This window comes from Adiantum capillus-veneris, chromosome 10 (genome assembly GCF_014529385.1).
Source record: "Adiantum capillus-veneris isolate H3 chromosome 10, ASM1452938v2, whole genome shotgun sequence".
NCBI classification, from domain to species: domain Eukaryota; kingdom Viridiplantae; phylum Streptophyta; class Polypodiopsida; order Polypodiales; family Pteridaceae; genus Adiantum; species Adiantum capillus-veneris.
Window position 1 is genome coordinate 124,503,883 of NC_140940.1, and position 24,668 is coordinate 124,528,550.

The window sequence follows — 24,668 nt, forward strand, 5'->3', positions numbered from 1 at the left end:
GCTTGTTGGAGCTGCTCTATGCAGTTCAATAATGGCCTAGATGCAGCGATGATAAATATATTGGTCACGTGGTGAGGGACGAGGACCCCAAAATCTACTTACCTTTGTAACTCTATCCAGGACAGCCCCATGAACCAAAAACTGAGTATCCTCAAGTTTTGTTTAGAAGAAATCTGTCATCTGCTATGAATGGGTCCTCTGGTGGAATGTGTCGAACTCCATAATAAAGCATGTTTGTAGAGAATGATTAAAATTTGGAAAACCGGGATCTAGTATGGGTGACTTAAAATGTTGCATACATTGGTGATTCCCATAATGAAATGGCCAATAGTCTTGAATAGAATTTGTTTGCTCAGGGTCCTCTTGAGAACACACTTGTGCGAGATGGGATTTGTGAAACCAAGCCTGAGTGCCCTGGGTTACACACTACAGTACTTCATCATCACATGCTTGTAAGAGGTCTAACCGTGTTAGCATTGGGTAAAACGGCTTAGATAGCTAAGCATTGCTGAGGACCATAATCCTTTAAATCACTCCCTTGAAGAGAGACATTTTCCAAGTTCGGATTTCAGACCTTTCATCCAGATCAGATAACACAATGAAAACTGAGAAGACTAAAACTGCCATGCATTATAAGAATGCATACCTCTGATAGTTTGCAGTTTTCCAGATTACCAAGCAGCAATGTCTCTTCAGTGTAAGCAATTAGAAACTGGGATGGCAACAAGTTGTTTGTCATTCTGGGCATATTTGCAGGAGAATCTAAATGGAAAACTCCATTCAAAACAACAAACTTCAAATTATGAAACTGAATGAAGAGATCTAAAATACCTGTTCCATATAGATATTGATTCTTAATATATGCCATCCATACTGAGACTGTAGCAACATCCTTGTGTAGGGTGACAGTTGGGTCAAAATTACCTGTTCCATAAATGTCAAATTCAAAATGTTGAAATCTCATTATGTTGAAAGGTATTACTTTTCAAGAAAGAGTCTAATAGGGACTTGGCCTGTCTATCCAGAAGTTAAATAAATATGACGTATGTATAGCAGCATGAACTATCACCTTCACTGTCTAGCATTGAGGGGAATCAGGAGCCAGCCAAGCGTACTGAGGTGACAAGGGCGCTCCATAAAATTTGTATGAAGGCCATTGATCCCATGAGTACCCTACTACCATCAAGGTAGCTCTGAGATCAGCCGTAGTGATCGCATGTGGAGAAATATAGAGCGAGATAACAGAAAGATCAGTCTAGCGTCAACTAGAAGCTCAAACTGCCTAAGATTAAAGTTGGCAAAAGGTTCGAATGACCTACAAGACCAAACCAACGGATGGGAAAATTGTAGTGACATGTAATGTAGGGGCTGACTATACAGTTCTTTTCTCTCTGTTTTTGTTTTGGAGGGGGTGGGCAGTGGGATGGTGAAAACAGACCATGGCTTTTATACAGCAAGCATACGACAAATGCATAAAGGTATGGAAGTATGGTTCAGATCCCCAAAAAAATCCATATGTTGGATACCATACCGAACCAAAAAAAAAAAAAAGCTACTTGTGACAAATCAACTTTTGTTTGCATTTAAAAAACTTGACAGCCACTACTTTGAGAAACTTGCTCAGACCCTTGGCTATATTTGAGGTTGAAAATGGATGACTTTTCAATTCACCACAGAAATAAAGCATGGTCAATACATTTGATCATATCATATGCCAAATAACATGCAAGTATCGAGAAAAGGAGTTAGGTTGTGCCCTTTTTTTAGAACCATGATTATCGAAAAGGGTTTTCGTGGGCTCACTGCTGCTGCTCACGCGCACTCTTGCCATCGCCTTCAGCGCAAACCCCCCCCCCCCCCCCCCCCCCCCGCCTCAGCCCCGCGCTGCCAGCCCTGTCGCGCGTGCTGCCTGAGTTGCACGCCCGCTACTACCAGATAGAGTTTGAGACTCCCAAGATGGCGTCCAAGGTCATCGCGATGAGCCCCTGGCCATCTGAGCAGTTCGAGCACACTTTCGACGGTGGCACCACGGTTTCGACCCAGCTACTGACGTTCTTGTCGAGGAGGCCGACCTGCCCATCTTAGTCTGCTTCCCCAACCTGCGGAGGGAGTACCTTCTGCTCCTTTCCATGATAGGCTCAACGATTGGGACTTGCCTAGAGACACCTTGCAGGGCAGCCTCTGTAGCTGCCAAGGCGGCCGGCATCCCCACAGTACGTGTTCTGCTTCGGGACACCCACACTCTCCCAAAGGTCATCTTACTACCTCAGGTGAGTGGAGGTTGGTTCCGTCACAGCATGGAGTATTCGGGCCTCCCGAATCAGTGTTTTATTTGTCGTCAAATGGGCCATCTTGCGAAGGCCTGTCCACGGAGAAGACCCCGACTTACACCGCAGGCTCAACCCCAACCTTCAAGGGCTCGCCATAGCAGCAGCCAGAGTCACAGGGTACGCAGGTAGAGCCACCCTCCGAGCCTGGGGCTCAAGCGGAGGTGCGCTGGCAGTAGGTTCGTGGTTAACGTCGACACGGGCCACCACGCCAACCTGGCACTCAGAGTGGTTCCCAGTTCAGCAGTAGTGGGTTCCTACAAGGAACCGATTCGACCCTCTTCAGCAGGACAAGGTCCCTGCTCCACCCTCCACCTCAGCCTCATCTCTAACGGCCTCTCCTCCCACCAAGTTCCCCTCCGCCCCTCCCCCCCCTCCCCCCCCCCTCCCCGCCTCCTCCCTCCGCCTCTCCACCTCGCCCTCCTCCCACTGCCACTCCCCGCCCCCTCTCTCCTCTTTCTCCCACAAGCCCCCCTACTTCCACATCTCCTCCCGCTCCTTCCCCGCAACCATCCCAAGGGGCAAGACCATTCTCGATTGCTAGGAGATCTCTTGGCAGCATGCGAACCCCCCTTCTGGTGCAGACGTCCCCCTTTGCAGCAATTCCTCGTGGACTGACGAGCTTCGACATTCGTCGTCATTGGGATTTCTTTGCCTACGACTTTACACGGTTTCTCGGCGACCTCTCACCAGACTTTGAGGCAGCTTGCTTCAGAGTTCATGTATCGTTCCTTGCAACTAGAGTGATAGAGCAGCTTGAGAGAGGTTATGTATGACCGCGGGTTTCAGATGTGTGGCAGCATTCTAGCTTTGTCAGGCCCCCGGACAGCCTGGCCTCCTCTCGTTCGGATCGCAGAGTGGCAAGAGTGAATCTATCTTGGATAGATCGCTTCTACACTAGTGACGACCCCAGTGACTTGGGTGGGAGAGTTTGCATTCTGGCTAGGAGTTCTTTTTAGGACCATGCACCAGTGATCCTCACAGTGACAGATAGACAGAGGAGGGGGAGCACAATGCTACGCATCCCTGAGAGGGTCTTGCTGGACTCTACGCTCAAAGAGCGAGTGGTGGCTCTTTGGACAGAGGGCTTAGACATGCAGGACTCTCCTGCTACAATAGTGGCCTCTCGACTTGTTCAAGTTAGTAGGCTATTTCTTCAGGAGTCTACGGCCCGCCTGGCTGTAGTGAGAGAGGAGCAGCAACGTCTCCAACGGGGTGTTGCTTCCTTGCAGAGGATGCAGGAGTAGCATCCAGACAGTCCCTCGTTGGAGGAGCAGTTGCAGCATGCTCGCCAGCACCAAGGAGAGGCGCCATGAGTTTGCTTTCCATCGAGAGGCATCTTAGTGGACCCAAGTAGGTGACAAAGTAAGAGGGGCTTTCTTTGAGACAGTGGGACCCCGACATGCGCACGCTGGGGTCAGCCACTTGAGGAGGCTTGACGAGTCAGTTGCTTCAGAGCCAGAGGACATGCGTGCAGTTGCTATTGACTTTTACCGTGACATGTTGTCAACAGAGCCTCAGTCAGAGCGTCAAAATGCATGCAGAGAGCGAAGGTTTAGGCACAGATGCCTTGTCTTGTGACTAAGGAGATGCGCCAGAGGCTTGACCTGCCTCTTCAGCTAAAGAAGCTCCACGCGGCCCTCAGAGCACTTCCCCGTGGTAGCTATCCACATGAGGATGGTTTGACTCCCACCTTTTTCTTAGAGTACTGGGACTTGCTTGGCTCAGATCTTTGCAGCCCTTTTCAATACATCCTACACACAGGAGAGATGCCTGACAGCATGAGTGAGGGCCTGATTTACCTCATTCCCAAGGAGGGTGGCTCCTTGGATGAGATTCGAGAGTGGCGGCCCATCACCCATCACTATCCTCAACTCAACCTACAAAATTCTTGCCAAGGCTCTGAGTTTGAGGATTCAACCACTTCTAGAGAGCATTATACATGGGACACAGACAGGTTTTGTCAAGGAGGTAGTATCCTTGACAACATCTTTACTTTTTGGGAGGCATCTGCCCTCGCACGCCTCCGTGGTGAGGATCTGGTGATACTTCTTCTCGATTTTGAGAAGGCCTACGACAGAGTTGACTGGGACTTTTTGGAGGGCGCTCTACGCAGGATAGGCTTCTCAGATGCCTGATCAGAGGTGTGTCAGCTCTTTACAGACACGCACACAGTCGCGTACTTTTGGCAGGTGGTAGAGGTGATCGTTTCATGCTCACACGTTCAATCAGACAGGGCTGCCTTCTTGCCCCCTTCCTCTTTTTGTTCTATGCTCACGCGATGAGCAGATTTTTGGTCTCACAGCAGGTTGGTCTACGTGGCTTAGCGCTCCTTATTCGGGGCGACAACCTGCTGGATGTTGAGTTTGTAGAGGACTCAGCTTTGTACTTGGAGGGCCAGGAGACCAACCTTCACAGATGTGAGCACGCTCTTGAGAATTTTTGTTGTGCATTAGGCGCACTAATCAACTAGAGAAAGAGAGTGGCTTTCTCGGTTGGTAGTGCTCCTACGCCTGATTGGCTGCAAGGTGAGGGTTTCCGATGGATTCTCCCAAGGACTGCAGTTTGATACTTGGGCTATCAGGTTGGCTTGGACTTGTCTCCTAAGCAACAGATTGCTCCCCTCCTCCTGTCCATCAGGAGAAGGCTGTTACATTGAAGCTCCGCACGACTCTCTAGCAAGCAAAGTTATAGTGGCCAACCAGGTGTTGTTGGCTACTATGTAGTACATCACATCTTGTTGGATCTTTTCGAGTTCCTGGATCAACCAGGTAGAGAGGCTGATCAGGAATTTCCTTTCGTCAAGGCGCGACACTCGGATAGCCCGGGCCAAAGTGGCGTGGCAGGTCATCACTCTACCTTGTTCTCAAGGGGGGTTGGGGATCATAGACCCAGCACAACGGAGCAAAGCCCTTCTTGGGAAGTTTGTTGTCAGAGGATTGCTTCCAAGGGAGGAGCCCTGGAAGGAGTTTTTGCTTGAGTGGCTTAGTGCTAGAGTGCCTCAGGTTGGAGGCCCTTGGAGACCTTCGACCAAATGGATTTTCACAGAGATGCGTAGAGTTGGCCTGAGCAGGAGACTAGAGGACCGTTTTGTTATGAGTCTGTTCCGCTCTTGGGAGCAGCTGCAGAGACGCTTGGAGCAGCACCAGCCTACTTGCACTGAGGAGTGCCTGAGACAGCCCCTTGTTTGGCCAACCAGGTGTTGTTGGGTACTATGTGGTACATCACATCTTGTTGGATCTTTTCGAGTTCCTGGATCAACCAGGTAGAGAGGCTGATCAGGAATTTCCTTTCGTCAAGGCGCAACACTCGGATAGCCCGGGCCAAAGTGGCGTGGCAGGTCATCACTCTACCTTGTTCTCAAGGGGGGTTGGGGATCATAGACCCAGCATAGCAGAGCAGAGCCCTTCTTGGGAAGTTTGTTGTCAGAGGATTGCTTCCATGGGAGGAGCCCTGGAAGGAGTTTTTGCTTCAGTGGCTTAGTGCTAGAGTGCCTCAGGTTGGAGGCCCTTGGAGACCTTCGACCAAATGGATTTTCACAGAGATGCGTAGAGTTGGCTTGAGCAGGAGACTAGAGGACCGTTTTGTTGTGAGTCTCCTCCGCTCTTGGGAGCAGTTGCAGAGACGCTTGGAGCAGCGCAAGCCTACTTGCACTGAGGAGTGCCTAAGACAGCCCCTTGTTTGGAACCCCATGGTTAGCACTCAGAGAGGCCACTTGGTTGGTAGTAGGCCTCATGTTTCTTGGGGTCCCATGGCAGAGGGTCTAGCACGCACTTTAGGTGACTCGCTACAATTCTCAGGCTTGTCAGAGGAGCTTCATAGCATCCAGCTACAGGGCATGAGAGGGATACAGAGCATGTGTCAAGACATCACAGAGGCATACCAGCTGAGTGGCTCACACCTCTCGAGTCAATAGGACCCCGATGGATGGGGACCTTAACGCGACTGGAGGTCCTTATCGCAGTTCGGGTTTGCTCATAGACTGTACCCTTCGTGTTTTTCGAGCTGTTGGGTGAGGGTCGTTTACACCGAGTTTCGATACAGGCCCCACAAGTGGCAGAGTGTTGTTTTCAGAGGATACGAGTTGTGGGCATCTGTGGGAGGATATGTGTCATAGATCGTGACCGAGCAACTCTTGAGACTAGTCACTGGAAGCTGTGGGCTTGGGAGAGTTGTCCACTGGCACGAGTAGAGTGGGATCCTGGAGAGTGGTTTTGGAAGGACCCTTCCGCCTCAGTGTCCCTTTCTTTCAGTACATTGTTCGACTAGGACGTCACATACTCGCAGCACGAAAAGAGGCTCGTCTTGCTGCACCACCTCATTGGAAGGAGGAGGGTCCCACAGCTATGTTCTTGTCAGCTTTTTGGGCGAGGTTGTGGGACGCCAGACAGCCGCGGCGAGTCACTTTTTTCCAGTGGCTAGTTGAACATAGAGCTACAGAAGTGGGGAGCTGGCTTGTACATAGTGGTCTCTCGGTAGCATGCGCAGCTTGGGACCATCCTGTGAAGCGTCATCATCATTGTCTTTGGAACTGTCCTATGGCACAGCAGGTTTGGCTTCGTGTCCTTCGGCTGATGCCAGCTCTTTCCACAGCACGGCAGTACACTTGGAGGGCAGTTGCTTGGTCCACTCTCATAGGCCCGACACTACAGTTTGAGCTATACTCCACCAGCAGGATGATAGTGATGCAGGGGGTCGACCTACACTCCAGCCTGCTACAGAGCTTACTCCATAAGAGTGGTGCAATGAGAGAGAGGAGTGTTGGGAGCTCGTCTGCGGCCTGACACTCTGGTTCATCTGGTGGGCCCGCTGCTTCAGCATCTTTGAGGCTCGCCCAGTACTACCAGCAAAGAGAGTTCAAGATCTTTGGCTAGAGTTGATCCATACTCTCAGGGGACAGTTTGAGAGACTCCAAGGCAGCTCCGGCCGCATGCCGGAGCGTAGAAAGGCTTTCCTTCGACTCTGATGCCCTGGGCCTTTCTTCACCATGGTCCACCGTGTGCTCAGATGGCACTACCGTCCACCTGTGTGGCTTTTCCATCCTCCCATCTCTTGATTTACCCTCATTTCACATATGCTGTTTTTTCATTGGGAGAGTCTCCCCTTATGATTATTGTAGCCCTCTCTGATAGAGGTGGTTGTAGCCCTATGGGCAATTTCATCAACTAAAGGTGATCGTCATCCTCGCATGACAAGTTTGTTTTGGAGAGGATTATTTGAGAACATGGGCACAACGCTCAAATTCTCTTCTTCATTTCATCTACAAACTGATGGACAGTCAAAAGAGGCTAATTCTACTGTTTTGGATCTTCTAAAATACTATGTGTCAGATAATATGGACAAGTGGGAACAGTATTTGCCTATGCTTGAGTATACGTACAACAATACGGTGCATTCGTCGACTGGCAAGGCATCTTATGAGATTGTTGAAGGCGGAAAAAAAGTTCCTCCCATTTTGCATACAAAGGACAAGATCTTTGAGGCAGATCGATATGTTGAGAGCATGGATGAAATGTACAAGAAAATTAAAGTTGCCTTGGAGAAGACTCCAAGCAAAGCAGAAAAAGGCTGTTGATCGTCATCATCGTGAATTTTTGTTATCACTAGGTGATTGGGTTCTGTTAAGATTTGAGAAGGCAAGGTTAAAGAAGATGAAGGGCAAGAAACGGCTGTTTCCTAAGCTCAGCATGCGTTACTATGGACCTTTTCAAGTGCTTGATAAGATCAGCAATGTGGCTTATAGGCTGAAATTGCCTGATGCGTGGAAGATGCATAATGCGTTTCACGTGAGTCTTCTAAGACCCTTCATGGGTGATGTGCCAGAAGATATGCCAGATGAGGATCAGCCAGAAGTTGAGGAACTTTGATGAGATCTTGGTACCTGAGAAAGTTTTGGCACATAAGGACAGAAAAAAGGGACAAGTTGCAAGACACTATTTGGTGAAGTTCAAGAACTATCCACCTATGGATGCAAAGTGGATGGAAGAGTATTAACTGTCAAAGTCGCCAAATGTATTGCAGCTTTACCTCCAAGACTTTGGGTTACATCCTACTTATGCCCCAACCCAACGTGTGCAAGGGAGGGGTAATGATAGAGCTAGCACATCAAATGTACATATGAATTCAGTGTAATAGATGGAAATGACAAAAGTATGAAGGTCTCATTAAGTTATTTGTATCTATGTGTTACGACCTTTCTTGCAGATACATGCGATGATAAAAGAGCGCTAACAACATGAGATCATCAGTGGCATGTATTTATGGTATGCAGTTGAGGACATTTACGATTTCAAGAGGGGGGTATATCACGAGGATGTGGAAACTGTTAACCATGTCACGAGGACGTGGTAGCTCCTAACCTTAGTTGTTGGTTTCTTTCCAATGATTTTTGTTTAATTTTTGAGACCCTCTTTTTGAAGTTGCAAATGCTTCGACATTGTATGGCCAATGTGAACGGTAGTTTCACCCGCAGACGGGAAGTTGGTTGGCACTGAACTCGTAAAGTAAGAGAATGTCTAGGCTCAGTTCAAGATCATGTAGGTCCCCCCGTTGCACCTAGCAAGTTGGTGGATACTAGGAAGTGAACTGAATAAAGGCACAATGCCATGGTAGGGTTACCAAAGGAAAGTACCCGACAGCTGGGCTACATTGCATTTTTGGATGTGGTCCCAGGGGATAGATGGTCATTTGACAAGTAAGAGTCCAACGAAAGCATCCTCTAAAATATAGGGAACTGCTATTTTGGACCATAAAATCTGTTAGCGTCATTACCTCCGGAATGACAAGGGGAACATTTTAGAACGTTGCTGCAAAGTCAACTGGAGAACCAGTCGGGAGATTTTTGAGCCGCAAGCCCGAAGCGGAAAATTGTGTGTAAACGTGCCGAGTGGCACATTTTCGTGAACTTTCTTCATGCAGAAGAGGGGGCGCTCAATTTGTAGCTGGGGAAGCCTCATTTGCAAACCTGTCACGGGTTAGGAACTATTGACTGCAAGCTTTCCCTCTCATGTACAGTGTAGTCCAAAAAGTCATGTCCTACACACCTTACACTGCTCTCTCTCTCCCCTATGTGCAATAATGTGATGCTCCACAAGAGGGGTTTTCATTTGACCTATGTACAGTTGTGTGGTCTTATGCGTCTTTGCTAAGGCAAGAGCCTCTCTGAGCAGGAACAAGAGTAGCTAATTATGCGCTGAATTTGGACTGTTTCTCAGCCATACGGATGCCAGAACCATTGGAGCAGTGCCCCACTGTTAGAGGACAGTTCAAGGACTGTTTAATGCTGAAAACATGGCAAAAACCAGTAAATACAGCGTGCTGTATTTACTGTTTTTGGGCAGAAAACAGAGCGTTTATGTCAGTGAAAGTGAGTTCCAGTAGGGGAATTGGTTTTGGGTAAATTTTGGGGCTGTTATACTGCCGAAATTTTGCCAAAACAGGTGGTATCTAGCTGGCAAGGTTGTTCTCGTCCGAGGACAGAACGAGACATCCGGTGGCGGTCGATGGCGTCCCGTCCGGTCAAGGCGTCCGATCCGTTTGATGGATTTTTTAGTCCGTTTCACTAGTCAACGATCAGTTTGACAGTTTTGAGAACGTTTTGATTGTGCTTTTTTTTTTTGAGGTTTTTGGGTTGCCTTTATAGGATCCCTCTCACCTAGCCTAGGATCCCTCCCCCCCTCACCTCCCACATGCCTTGAGCCTCATCTCTCTCTCTCTCTCTCTCTCTCTCTCTCTCTCTCTCTCTCTCTCTCTCTCTCACATTGCCCACACTTCCATTTTTTGCACGATTGAGGCTTAAAAGGCCTACTTTTTTGTATCATCTCGATTATCAAACCTCAACTTAGCTTTCTGATGAATATATGTAATGCGAATTGCGGTTCATGCCATTGTGTCTCATTGTCTTGATTTTCGACTCTTGAGTGTCGGCACTTGGCACTTGCAAGTTGCCTTCTTGTCCAATGTGATAATCAATTGTCTAATTGTCTCAAGTGTAAAATCTAAGCTTAAGAATTGCGTGTTTTAATTTTGAACGTACGTAACCATGTCGTACGACATAAAATTTTCTAGTTCGATGAGTACCGGACATCTTCGTACGTGGACAAAACGTACGTGACCGTACGAGACCACCTTGCTAGCTGGATAGAGGTAAAGAATTCCCAAGACTCTTCTTTGTCATTTACCCTCTTAAAGAATAAAGAAATACCGAAAGGGGCACCAGTTTTGGGGCCAATAGGTTATTGACGTCTACTCGGAGCATTCTAGCTTCCGAGTCGTGTGTGTGCTTTAAGTGATAATTCCCGTTACAGGTTCCTTCTGCAAAGGTTTCGCTGTGTGTGAAAGTTTAAAGTAAAGTAAAGAATTTGGGTGAAAGCCTAGGGCCAGTTTCAGTCTAGAAACGCAGGATGCCCCTACTGAAGAGTGGCCTATGGACTAGAAAAGATTAGTCGCTTCTTCCTTCAGGAGTCTGCAGCACGTTTGGCTGCGGCCAAGAAGGATGAGAAACGTCTTCGACACAGAATTGGTTTCTTACAGAGGATGCAGGAGCAGCATCTAGACAACCCACAGTTGGAGGAGCAAATGCAGCAAGCTAGGCAGGAGTTTACTAGCATTGAGGAGCGGCACCATGAGTTTGCCTTCCATCAATAGGCATCTCAGTGGACCAAGGTGGGTGAACGAGTTACTCGGGAGTATTTTGAGACAATGGGGCCACATCATGCGCACACCAGTGTTAGTCAGTTGAGGAGACATGACGGATCAGTTGCTTCAGAGCCTGAGGATATGCGTGCAGTTGCTATTGACTTCTACCGCAATCTGTTGTTAGTTGAGCCTCAATCAAAGCACCAAGATGCATACAGGGAGCAGGTTTAGGCACACATGCCAGGATTGGCTCCGCCATCGGAACTGTCCTGGAGACACCTCGTACGGCAGCATCAGTAGCTGCCAAGGCGGCTGGCATCCCTTCAGTTCGAGTTTTGGTCAGAGATACCCACACGCTCCCGAAGGTCATCCTTCTGCCTCGGGTGAGTGGGGGTTGGTTTAGACAGAGTGTGGAGTACTCAGGTCTCCCGAACCAGTGTTTCATTTGCAGACAGATGGGCCACCTAGCGAAGGCCTGTCCACGGAGGAGACCACGACCCGCACCGCAGCCTCAGCCCCAGCCTGCCAAGGCTGGGCCGCAGCCACAGCAAGCGACGCAGAGCACAGATCCAGCGCCACCCTCCGAGCCTGGGGCTCCAGCGGAGGAGGGGTGGCAACAGGCCCGTGGCCGTCAACGCCAGGGGCCACAGCGAAAGCCTGGCACTCAGAGTGGCCCCCAAGTGCCTACTCAGCAACAGTGGATTCCCACGGGGAACCGCTTTGGTCCTCTTGAGCAGGAGGAGCCCCCTACGCCAGCCTCCACCTCCGCTTCACCCTCACCAGCCGCTCCGCCTTCCGATCTCCCCTCCTCCTCCTCATGCCCTCCCCCGCCCTCTGCTACCGCTCTCTCCCCACCTCGCCCCCCCCCATGTCTCTGCCGCCCCACCCCGCTTCTCCTCGCCCCCGTCCCCCCCAGCCCCTTCTCCCCCTCCTCCTGCTTCAGTACCACAGTCGGCTCTAGAAACTGGACCCTTGCCGGCGGCCAGGAGATCTCTTGGCAATGCCTTCGCCACGAGTCGCCTAGCGAAAGAGGGTCAGCCCTTCTTGCGGCCCCCTTTGCAGATTCAGACATCTCCTCTTGCAGCTATCCCTCGTGGTTTGACGAGCTTTGACCTCCGACGCCGCTGGGATTTCTTCGATTACGGGTTTACTCGTTTTCTTGGCGATTCCGCAGCAGACCACGAGGCAGCCTGCTTCAGAGTCCACGCTCTGTTCCTCGCCGCTAGGGGGACAGAGGCCTTGGACTCAGCAGTTGGTTTCTCCTTCCCCCTCTGTGGCAGGACTGAGACAGAGTGGTCCCTCGACTCAGTGGTGGGATGGTTGCATACACAGGTTCTCGAGTTCTCTCACCACATGGGAGAACTTGGCGTTACAGATCTGCTGCAGACTATGTGGCCACTGGCCAAGTTTGCGGTGACACCCCCAGATTCAGCAGGATGTAGACACATTGTGGTATACTTTTTTGCTGATACGCAGTGTTTGCCTTGCTAGGTATTCATTCATGAGGACTCCTGGACAGAGGAGGTTGCTTTACGCACGGCTCGCTCTGCTTGGGCTTGGACCAGGCACTCACTGCAGTCTCGCCTATCTAGAGGACGCTCGGATGCGGATTACTCCCCATCCAAGCCTGCTTCGAAGATAGCTCGTCTTGCTGCTGCGGCAGCATCTGTTCTCTCTCGCTCCCCATGAGGACCGTCTCGTGGAACGTGCAGGGACTCGGTGGGCCCCAGTTTCAGCGGCAGCGGGGCCGATTGCGTCAAGAGCTTCAGCGATGCCTTGTGGGAGGAGAGATTGATCTCCTTATGCTTCAGGAGCACCATTTGTCTGAGAGCCGCATTCGGCAATGTGGTCAGATTTTGCGTGGACGCTATGATACCTTTTGGTCAGCTGCTTTTGGAGCTGGAGGCATCCAGGGTGGGGTATGTATGACTATTGCGGACTCATTACAGCAGGCCATTGTGGGCAGAGGGATTATTGTACCAGGCAGGGCTCAGTGGATTACTATGCAGGTTCAGGGTAGCCTTGTGGGTTTCCTGAACATCTATGCGCTCAATGTGGCGAGTGCTCGTGCAGAGTTTTGGTCACAGATGGTTGAGTCTTTGCCACAGGTTGACCAGTGGTGTATAGGAGGGGACTTCAACATGTTGGAGGACCCTTCTGACAGCATCGGAGGCAGCCATGCTACTGTGCATGGAGTCGAGTTAGCAGCTTGGGAGAGGTTTTGTATGACGTTGAGGGTCTCGGATACATGGCAGCATTCTGGCTTTGTGAGGCCTCCAGAGAGTCTTGCCTTCTCTAGATCGGACCGCCGAGTGGGAGGAGTGAATCTATCGCGCATAGATCGCTTCTACACTAGTGACCACTTCAGTGACTTGGGCGGATCAGTGGGCATCCTGGCAGGGACATCCTTCTCGGACCATGCACCAGTGATCCTCACAGTGGCAGACAGGCAGAGGAGTGGGAGCACGATGCTTCGCATCCCAGAGCAGGTCTTGTTGGACTCAGCACTCAGAGAGAGGGTCGAGGCTCTATGGACAGAGGGCATGGACAGCCAGGCTCCACCTACAGACAGAGTGGCCTAAGGCCTAGCTCAGCTCAGCCACTTCTTTCTCCAGGAGTCTTTGGCTCGACGGGCTGCAGCGAGAGAGGAGCAGCGTCTCAGACGAGGCATTGCTTCACTACAGAGGATGCAGGAGCAGCATCCAAACAGTCCATGGTTGGAGGAGCAGCTTCAACAGGCTCGACAGGAGCTTGCTTGCACAGAGGAGAGGCGCCATGAGTTTGCCTTCCACCGGCATGCATCTCAGTGGACTCAGGTGGGTGACAGAGTGACAGGTGTTTTTTTTGAGACAGTGGGACCTCGGCACTCGCATGCCAAGGTCAATCAGTTGAGGAGACCCGATGGGTCAGTTGTTTGCGAGACAGAGGATATGCGTGCAGTTGCTACTGACTTTTACCGTGAGCTTCTGTCGGCTGAGCCTGAGTCAGAGAGGCAGGATGCATGCAGGGAGCAGGTTTGGGCACAGATGCCTTGTCTTGTGACTGAGGAGATGCGGCAAAGGCTTGAGTTACCTCTTCAGCTTGAGGAGCTGCACACGGCTCTTAGGGCCCTCCCTCGTGGTAGCTGTCCAGGTGAGGATGGGCTGACTCCCAGCTTCTTCTTGGAGTACTGGGACCTGCTTGGCCCAGATCTTTGTAGTGCCTTTCAGTACATTCTGCACACAGGAGTGATGCCGGATAGCATGAGTGAGGGCCTGATTTACCTCATTCCTAAGGAGGGCGGCTCCTTGGATGAGATTCGACAGTGGCGTCCCATCACCATTCTCAACTCAGCCTACAAAATTCTTGCCAAGGCTCTGAGTTTGAGGATTCAACCACTTTTGGAGAGCCTTATACATGGGACTCAGACAGGTTTTGTCAAGGAACGCAGTATCCTTGACAACATCTTCACTTTTTGGGAGGCTTCTGCCCTTGCACGGCTCCGTGGGGAGGACCTTGTGATTCTTCTTCTCGATTTTGAGAAGGCATACGACAGAGTTGACTGGGACTTTCTAGAGGGCACGCTACGTAGGATGGGCTTCTCAGAGGCTTGGATCAGAGGGTTGTCAGCTTTGTACAGACACGCCCACAGTCAGGTGCTTTTGGCAGGAGGTAGAGGTGAGCGCTTCATGCTCACACGATCGGTCAGACAGGGTTGTCCTCTTGCCCCCTTTCTCTTTCTGTTCTATGCGGAGGCGATGAGCAGATTTTTGGTGTCACAGCAGGTTGGTTTGAGGGGCTTAGCACTCCCTATACGGGGAGATGAGCTTCTGGACGCTGAGTTTGCCGACGACTCAGCCTTGTACTTAGAGGGCCAGGAGGCCAATTTACACAGATGTGGGCAGGCTTTGGAGACCTTCTGCTGTGCATCGGGCGCACTGATCAACTGCAGAAAGACAGTGGGTTTCTCAGTTTTGGTAGTGCTCCTGTGCCAGATTGGATGCCAGGAGAGGGTTTCAGGTGGATTCCTCCAGGGACTGCAGTTCGGTACCTGAGTTGTGAGGTTGGTTTGGATTTGTCCCCTGAGCAGCAGATTGCTCCTCTTCTCCTGTCCATCAGGAGAAAGCTGTTACATTGGAGCTCAGCACGACTTTCGCTGTCTGGTAGAGTAGTAGTTGCCAACCAGGTGTTGTTGGCGACTATGTGGTACATCACTTCTTGCTGGATCTTCTCGAGTTCTTGTATCAGCCAGGTAGAGAGGCTGATCAGGAACTTCCTTTGGTCTGGTCGCGACAGTCAGATTGCCCGAGCCAAGGTGGCTTGGTCGGTCATCACACTTCCTTGTTCTCAGGGAGGGCTTGGGATCATTGATCCAGCACAGCAGAGCAGAGCCCTTCTTGGGAAGTTCGTCGTCAGAGGACTTCTTCCAGGCGAGGAGCCGTGGAAGGAGTTCTTGTTGCAGAGCCTTCGTGCCAGGGTGCCTCAGGCAGGAGGCCCTTGGCAATCTTCGACCAGATGGATCTTTACAGAGTTGCGCCGAGTTGGTTTGAGCAGGAGACTGGAGGACCGATTCGCTGTGAGTTTGCTTCGGTCTTGGGAGCTATTGCGGCGTGGCCTAGAGCAGCGACAGCCGACGTGCACGGAGGAGCGCCTACGACAGCCCCTCGTCTGGAACCCCATGGTTAGCACTCAGAGAGGCCACTTGGTTGGGAGTAGGCCTCATGTTTCTTGGGGTCCCATGGCAGCAGGTCGAGCGCGCTCTCTAGGTGACTGGCTAGAGTTCACAGGTCTATCAGAGGAGGTGCAGGTTGTCCAGCTACAGGGCATGAGAGGGGTTCAGAGCATGTGTCAGGACATCTCAGAGTCAGTTCCAGCTGATTGGCTCACGCCTCTCGAGCCAGTAGCACCCCAGTGGATGGGAGCCTTCACACGACTGGAGGTTCTCATTTCAATCAGGGCTTGCTCAGAGACTGTCCCAGCCCTGTTCTTCGAGCTTCAGGGTGGGGGACGATTACAGAGAGTTGCAGTAGAGGCCCCGCAGGTAGCAGAGTGTTGTTTCCAGAGGATCCGAGTTGTGGGCATCTGTGGGAGGACTTGCGTCATAGACCCTGACCCAGCAGCTCTTGAGACAAGACACTGGAGGCTATGGGCTTGGGAGTGCTGTCCACTGGCACGAGTACAGTGGGATCCTGGTGAGTGGCTATGGAGGGACCCATTCTCTTCTGCAGACCGCCCAGGAGTCCCTTTCTTTCAATACACTGTTCGGCTTGGACGTCATATACTTGCAGCACAGAGAGAGGCCCGCCCCGCTGCAGCACGTCATTGGCAGGAGGAGGGTCTCACAGTTGAGTTCTTGGCAGCTTTTTGGCAGAGGATGTGGGACTCCAGACAGCCGAGGCGCGTCACCTTGTTCCAGTGGTTGGTTGCACACAGAGCCACAGCAGTAGGAAGCTGGCTTGTACATTGTGGTCTCTCGGCCGCATGTACAGCCTATGACCAGTTGGTGGAGAGTCAGCGACACTGTCTTTGGGACTGTCCCTCGGCCCAGCAGGTGTGGCTACGAGTTCTTCGGCTGATGCCTGCCCTCTCCACGGCTCGACAGTTCACTTGGGGGGCAGCGGCTTGGTCCACCCTCACGGGCGCGGCACTTCAGTTTGAGCTATCTTCCACCAACAGGATGATAGTGATACAGGGGGGTCGACCTACACTCCAGCCTGCTACAGACCTTACTCCACAGGAGGGGAGCAGTGAGAGAGCGGAGTGTTGGGAGCTCATCAGCGGCCTAGCTCTCTGGTTCATTTGGCGGGCCCGTTGTTTCCGCATCTTTGAGGCTCGCCTTGTACCACCAGCAGAGACTGTTCGTGACTTTTGGCTAGAGCTGATCCATACTCTCAGAGGACAGCTTGAGGGACTACAGGGCTGCTCCGACCGCATGCGGGAGCGCCGCGAGGCTTTCCTTCGTCTCTGGCGCCCTGGGCCGTTTTACTCCATGGTCCAGGGGGTGCTCAGATGGCACTACTGTCCACCTGTGTGGCTTTTCCCTCCTCCCATCTCTTGATTTAGCCCTATTGTATATATGCTGTTTTTTCATTGGGAGAGTCTCCCCATCATGTTTGTTGCAGCCCTCTCCTGCAGAGGTGGATGTAGCCCTATGGGCAGCTTTCATTAACTAATAGAAGGATCTTTTTCTCGGAAAAAAAAAAAAAAGGGGGACAAGGGAAAAGAGGTGTTTGACCGGGGGCATTTAAAAGGACCACATTGGTCCTCATCCTCAAGAATAAGACTCAAGTTCATGCCACCCTCTTTATTGTAGAGGACTTATGGATGATGCTCCACCTTCTACTCAAACTCCCTCTCTCTAAAATTCCACGGTATACTGTTTTCTGGGAAACCAAAGAAAAATTGAGCTATATCCATTAGTACAAATTGTCTCTAGTGCTATTGAAAACTTGGCTCAAGCTACCCCATAAACCAAGCATATCCTCAGAAGATTATGGAGTCTCTATCCAGCATAGTGGTGTAAATGCTTGGAGTTGAGAGCTGACAGAAAGGGTGAAAAAGCAGGAAGCCTGGCCCAAAAGAGAGAAAATGCAAACCATCACTTCTGCATTACTTGAGAAGCTAGATGAGGAGTCCCATAATGGGCTCAAGCTAGATCAACTGTAAGAGCGTCTGAGTACTAAGTAGGAGGAAGGCTCTGCAAGAAAACATGAGTATAGCAAGTCTTCTAGATACATCAGGCGGTAGTGCTTGCAATCAATAAGAGACAAGGGATAAGTAAGGAGCCAAGGGAAAAACCCTGATGCATTGATTCAGTTAACGGGGAAAACCTCTAATACAATCTTGACAATAGTGATCGTATTGTCACATGCACATGCTTAATAAAAGATATGATTGATCAACAACTCCAATCGGTCTAGATGATATGTCGAAGTCACCAACACTAATCAACTCTAGCCGGGCCAAAATATAATCCAATGTGCTGCCCCCATCCTCACGTTGCAATGGATGGTAAACTTAGACCCCATACCCAAGCAATTGTCTAGGCCATCAAGAAAGTCCCAAAAAAGTGTTGCTCCCATCGCTAACAGATATCTACCATAGTATGTGACCTCTACTACATCCTATGAAGCTCTTACAATCCCCAAATCATGTGGTTCTATCTCTTGCATTAGCTCCTCCTACAGCTTACAGAAAGACACTATGATAATGGCTAGAAGCCACCTAAGACTGTCCTTGTTTTGGAGGATCACTTTGAAGGACCAGAATGAGCAGTTTTGTTGCAGGTGGCCAAAAGAGATTCGACGGTATTGTCTGCAATAGAAGGTGACTCCATTCAGAGACTTATGGGAAATGCCAAGCAAGGTTTTGGTATGCATGCCGGCTCATTGACCTATCCTACGAAAAAGCAGTGTCCACCTCAACGGGGCAAGAGTCTTCCAAGGAACCGGATGAAAGTTCATCGAAGAATTTTGAAGAAGCAACGGAATCAATTGATATTGCATCCGAGGGTTCTGATGAAGTAAAGGAATCTATTGATAATTCATCAAAGAATTCTAAAGATCCAAATTGAGGTGCCATTCGACAGGGAGGCAGGGCTACCAACAGGTCTAAGAGCACAAGAGAAGACCAGACGGTGAGCTAGGTCCACTGGAATATTTGGTCACGATGCAAAGTGGATGGAGGAGAAGAACATCGCAAATTCTCTTCAGTTTTGAGTTGTACCTTGAAGCTTTTGGATTATTAGCAGTGTCTATGCCAAAAGTTACCGATGAATCAGCAGGTTGAATCTGGTGCGATGCGGACTGCGCAAAAGGGGAGCCACTCCACTCCTTGGTCATAGATTGCCAAGATTGAATAAAGTCACTAATTTCTCCTTGAGATTTAAGGGATACTCATGGTCTCACAGTATTTTGCGAAATGACTTTATGAAAATATATACATTGAACTGGAAATTTCCTTGATTGAATTGATGACATGTATTCTTTCATGTGTGTATTGTTAGAGACATGTAGATAAAGACGAAATGTCTACAGCATTTGGTTTGATAGATGATTTGAACTTAGTGCATCTAGACATCCGTTAGAGGTGAGCAACATCTAGATGTGATGGTTGAGTGAACGAGAACTGAATGAGATGCTAATGCATCAAGAATTCTATTTTAGTAAGATGATTGAATATTGTTGTGCATCAAGAGTTTCGGAAGGATGGGATGGTTGCACAATGATCTAGGTGCATAAAGATGTCTGGACAGGATGAGATGGCTAGATTGAATGATTGAAACACGGTGTTCACTGTGAACTAGGTGTGTGATTTTGTGAATTGCATGCTATATGGAGGTACAGTCTTGTGGGGATTGTCATGGGCATGGTTTTCTTGATTGAAATGTGGAAATTTAGGATATGAATCTTATAGTAATAAGATTTAGTAGATCACGACATCCATGAAAAGATCAACGCCATCTGGATGTGATTGCTAAATAGGTTACAATGATCATGATTCCTATCCAAGATCCTCCATAGAAATGTGATTGATCAATGACTCGTTTCTTTCTGAAAGTGCTGGATTTGTGGAGTCCGGTGCCTGAGTACATAGACTAAGTGTCTACTAAAGAAAATTTTTGTCCTTTGGCTGTTTGCAGGCATAATCAAGGGCGACTACAATTCTTTCAAAAGAGAGAAATGTCACAAAGTGATGATGTGGCGTGCCCTACTGGAAAGAACTGACCAAGAGGACAAGAAGAAACCGAAACCAAGAGAATTGAAGAAGTTGTGGCCAAGAGGCCTAAAAAGGGGATTAGGATTTTAAAATCCTAACCCACCATCTTGAAGGAACTCATGGAGCATCAGCCGAGGGAAATTCTGCATTTTGCACTGGCTGTTTTCAGCACATTGGGCGTGAGTTTTTGGAGAGCAGATGCTTCTGGGAGTTTCTGCTTTTAGAACTCATGCCTTTGGGCTCTGCTTTTGGGCATCCCTTGTGAGTTTATAAGGACCCTTGGGGCCACTCTTCTGGAGAGCATCTGGACACAAAGTCTAAGAGAGGCTACCCTTGGGAAATGTACCTTTGCGAAGCAATAATAAAGAAATACCAAAAGGGGCGCCAGTCTTTGGGGCCACTGCATCTTGGCTCGGAACTCCGCCGTGCCATGTCGACTTCCTTGAATGTTTTCAACTTTTTTTGTATTCTGTGTAGTTTCCTTGTTCCGTTGTCAACTCTGTCTTGTACCTCCTTGGCTGCAAGAGTACCTTGGAGCTCTTCATTGGCTTCATCCTTCTTCTCACTACCCTCTACATCCTTATCTCTTACAAGCATGTTAGTGTCTTTAATCGCGTCATTTAAAGGTTTTGGAGAATTTGCACAAGATCAATTTGATGCTCTACTGGCACCATCTTTAGTTCACTATTCCTAGTGTTGCTTTTTTGAATCTCGATCTCTCTAGTGGTGGGTAGCATGTTCTCACTCTCTTTGGTCATGTCATGAATGGGAATGGGGTTATGACGGAAAAATGAGAGAGTCGTTCATGGCATGATTAGTGTGGCATGATTAGTGTGTTAATTAAAGGAGATTGGAGAGAGATTGAAACTAATGAAAGTAGAAAATCATAAGTAGATTAAACGAGAAACTAATATGCAAATAATGAGTTCAAATTTTCTCTCTCTATTCAAGTTCAGTTCAATCGTGTCGAGTCGTGTCATGTCCACTCTCCTTTTCTTTCTACTCAGGTTCAATTCACTTATTTGCAGCTTTTGTTCGTGTGTTGCTATTGATTTCTCGCTTGGAGTGTCCAAGCCTTTAGCAATTGCCTCTGCTTTAAAAAAATTTATTTTGACATGGTCTTATGTCCCGGTAAGCATCATCTAATGGCTGACCATCTGTCTAGAATAGATTCTAATGAGCCAGATACAAGTATAGGGGATGAGATTCCTCTTCAAAGCAAATGTTGCACCTACTTATATGTTGCAACTAATGTCCACCACAAGAGCCTATTAACCAAACTACTACAATCTAGAGAAGTGGAGGCTTCTGCTCAAAAGTGGGTATTATATGGTCCTCCAATGCCTTAGGGAGGGAAAGCACTCACACAAAGACAAGCATAGAGCGCAGACATCAGACTCATCTCCCAGCCATAGAGCCCATAGGGGCTCACCCCCGAGCCTGGGAGCCTTCAACTAACGGGCTACTCTCTACTGCAAGGGCTGGTGTCCCATACCACCAAGCCCACACCAAGTGGGTGTGTGGGTAGAGTTGTCAAGGGCCTAGAGTTCAACTGTGGTGATCACACAAGATGGCCACACATAGCATAGGCAGCAATCTTGATGTTTTGGGACATAACACTTCCCTCCTTATTTTTAAATGTTGTCCTTAGCAACGTCCTGAGTTATGAAACTAGGGACACGACTCTTCAACGAGCATATTGGTTCCCAAGTAGCGCTTGACTCTGGGCGATTCTTCCACTTGATCAAATACTCGGGGTAAGAAACCTTTTGAGACCACTTGACCCTTTGATCAAGAACCAATTCGGGTTCAAGTGGAATGTAACGAGTGGTATCCTCCAAACTCGGAACTTCCTCTAGAGGAACTCCTATCCCAACCGCTTTGTCAAGCGGCTAACATGGAACACGGGATGGACAGTAATGTCAGAGGGTATAGGCCGAAGAGAAGTTTAGCCTTGTTCCCAAATTCTCAAACAGACCCTTCCAGAAATTATTGGTCATTCTAGGATCTCTATCCAACACTAAGGACATTGGCAAGCCATGGTACTTGAAGATTTGTGAAATGAAGAGGATTGCCATTTGATGGGCTTTGATAGTCTTTTTGACAGGTTTAAAATGAGCTTGTTTACTGAACCTGTCTACTATGAGACATCACGCGAGAGTATCCATATCTGATGGTAACAGGAACAAAATTGAACCTTGATGAGATATCTCGCACTCCAGAGTCGATCCATGGGGTCACCCATCCAAGGTAACGAATAACCGCTTGGAAGATAAGCTAAAAGATGCCTAGCCAGCGTCTCGTCCTCTATCGATACGTGCACATCTAAACCTACGTGCATGTGGACAAGCTGTAACTCCTACTTCTACGGTTTAGGACAGCCTAGGAAGCATTAGTATTCTATTGCAATGACCATTCGGCGGTACAACTCTTGCTTTTACAAATGTATGATGGTCCTGATTTGGTTTGGTGCCCACATGGAAATGATGATCTGTGGTTATAGTAGGTTTAATGTAAGGCATGTAATAAAAACTGGCGAGTACTAACAGATTCAGTTCTTTCTAGCAAACACAAAAGAACGATTAAACAACTGACCCTGAACAAGAATATATAATAGAGGCATTGATAGTTCAGTCATTGGCCCAAAAAGGAGTTTTGGCCATCAAATGAAGGTCAATAACTGGGCTAGAAGATCTTCATGGCAATGCTAATATGCCAATTGATTGCAATCATGCTTTCAATGTGAATGAATAAGGTTTTGAAGAACAGAGCTTAACTTGTATAATTAAATGTTCTTCGTCCTTGTAAAGAATTCATCCTGATCGATGTTAGAAATTTCCCTAGGGCATTGTACATTAGATAATACTATGATCCTCAAGGTAACTGAGAAAATATAACGTTTTTATATAGAGAAATAATTGGGTGTTAAATGAAGTAGATTAAGCTTAGCCTTTTGACAAAACCTCAATTGCACCTTTGTATTATGGTCTAGTTTTCCATCAGAAAAAGAATGATAGTGTTGATCAAGGAGTGCACTCTCATGGTGGTCTTTACGTAGCACGGAATCACTTCCTAGATGTACACTGGCGCCTTGCCCATGTGTGTACCTTCTTAAAGATTTCAAACATGTTCCTCCTAAAGTGAAAACTGAATCACACAAATTACCAGAAAAATTTCCTGACAAAAAATCAATCTACACAATAATTTTCCTACCTGACCTTTTGATATGTAGATAAACTCAAATTTGTCACTGTATCTTTGTCTCTTCATGAATGCATCATAGAGATCCACATTGCCACAGAAGCCACCAATTGCTACCTGGCTGCCATTGATAGAAGTACATTAAGATATAAATTGTCTCATTCCTAGCTTGTCATGGTTTTTGTTTAAACATCCCCCTACACAATGATAGAATCTCTCGGAATCTTAGCTCATGTCATAGGTGTAGAAGGTGCTAGAATACACTACTCATCCAATTATGATGTAACTGGTTAACATCATAAAACAACTGGTTAACATCATAAAACAAAGTCAATTACCTTCCAATCAGCAGCCATTTCTGCCCAAATGTGGCACCTTTTTTCAACCATGTACCTCTAGAGGTAGATGCTATCAATTCATCATGCAAACCAGGTTCCTTCTAGTTTCAATGGTGACCGTAAGGATGTACATACAAGTGTGCATGCATTGTGCATGCATTAACTTAATTAAACTATATTTTGAAGAGAGAAATCATTTTCAAGCTATCATGCCCTAGAATTCAGAAAATTTGAGCTTGCTCTAGCATTTTCTCTAGCAATTATCTTCCCATACCTCCACCTTCTATCACCCTAATTATACCACTTTCCTAAACTGTTGAATGACTATTGACATTGATTAGCCCCCGTTGAAATCATTATTGTACTCTATCAACACCTCCAAAGAGGTTCCAGTTAAGAGCCAAAATCTGTTTGAAATGAGATCGCTTTAAGATTACCTTCCATCAGGCTTCCATGCAACCAAAGAAATTGTGTACGAATTTTCAACCTCCTGCCGGCCACAATCCTCCCAAATATCATCAGAACCAGTTTTTCTGTTGTGGTGAAAAAATAAGGATTAGTGTTCCTATTGATTAAAAATGACATGTGCATATCTGCAATACATGTTTTTTCCTCTTCCTATTTCAACAATATTTGAAATATTTGGAAGAATTAGGGTCTAAATGTTTCAGGATTTATAGATTTTTGTTTCAAAATATATGATGTTTTGGTTGATATTTCTGCTCTTGAAAGTAGATGCATATACCACCCATTAAAGATTGAAAGATGTAAGCTACGGAGAGGAACGAGAGCTCTGTAGCGCGATTTCCTGCCCCAGCCCTGACGCGCGAATCTCCTACCCAAACAAGATGGTTCTAGATAGAGATGGGCGACAAGGACAGTTGAGACAGTACAGAAAGATGGCAGTCCAAATGCTCAAATTGATTGCAAGAAGATAGGTTCAGTGCTACACCTTCAGCCACATTGCTTCCAACAAGAGGAATCGGCTTGCAGTAGAGAAGGCAAATGATCTTGTCTTTGTTAGCGTAAATGTGAAAATGCTTTGCAAGAGTACAACTAACAAACAGATCCTTTTACACAGTGGGAGATGGAGCAAGAGGCTCCGCAGTTCTTCGCGCGAAGTCCTGCTCTATCTCAGTCGCGTGAATCACCTGGGCCTACTGTAGTCCTTGCACAGCAGTTAGCAGCAGTTTTGTGCACCCTCGTGTGTGTGCGCGTGCAGGTGGGAGTAGCAATGGTGAGTTGTCATCTTTCAAAGCAGTTAGCCCTAAGCGTGATCTGCTCAGCTCTTATCCACGTCCCGGGCGCATGGTCATCATTGACATCGCCTCAGAATCAATGTACGAAATGTGGTCTAATGAAATACAGTGTAGACTTGTGAAAGGGGCAGTGTTAGTTAGATTCATGTACATACTTTTCTGATCTCTGTACAAAGCTATAGGTTGCTAAAATCCACATTTCTTCGCAT

General features: G+C 48.2%; 1 protein-coding gene across 17 annotated transcripts in view; it reads right to left on the minus strand.

The window, feature by feature from the left end:
- The window catches only part of LOC147449581 (intraflagellar transport protein 172-like), a 248,756-nt gene that overhangs the window by 113,967 nt on the left and 110,121 nt on the right, over window positions 1–24,668 (minus strand). For 11 of the 17 annotated variants that reach the window (XM_086521995.1, XM_086522001.1, XM_086522003.1 and 8 more), the window contains 4 exons: window positions 23,638–23,733; window positions 22,880–22,983; window positions 832–924; window positions 647–762 (listed from right to left, as the gene is read on the minus strand). In XM_086521995.1, coding sequence (XP_086378121.1) covers window positions 647–762; window positions 832–924; window positions 22,880–22,983; window positions 23,638–23,733 — 409 coding nt within the window. Of the gene's footprint in view, window positions 1–646; window positions 763–831; window positions 925–22,874; window positions 22,984–23,637; window positions 23,734–24,668 lie in introns of those variants that run through there. The other 6 variants (XM_086522004.1, XM_086521998.1, XM_086522000.1 and 3 more) reach the window with 4 other exon arrangements.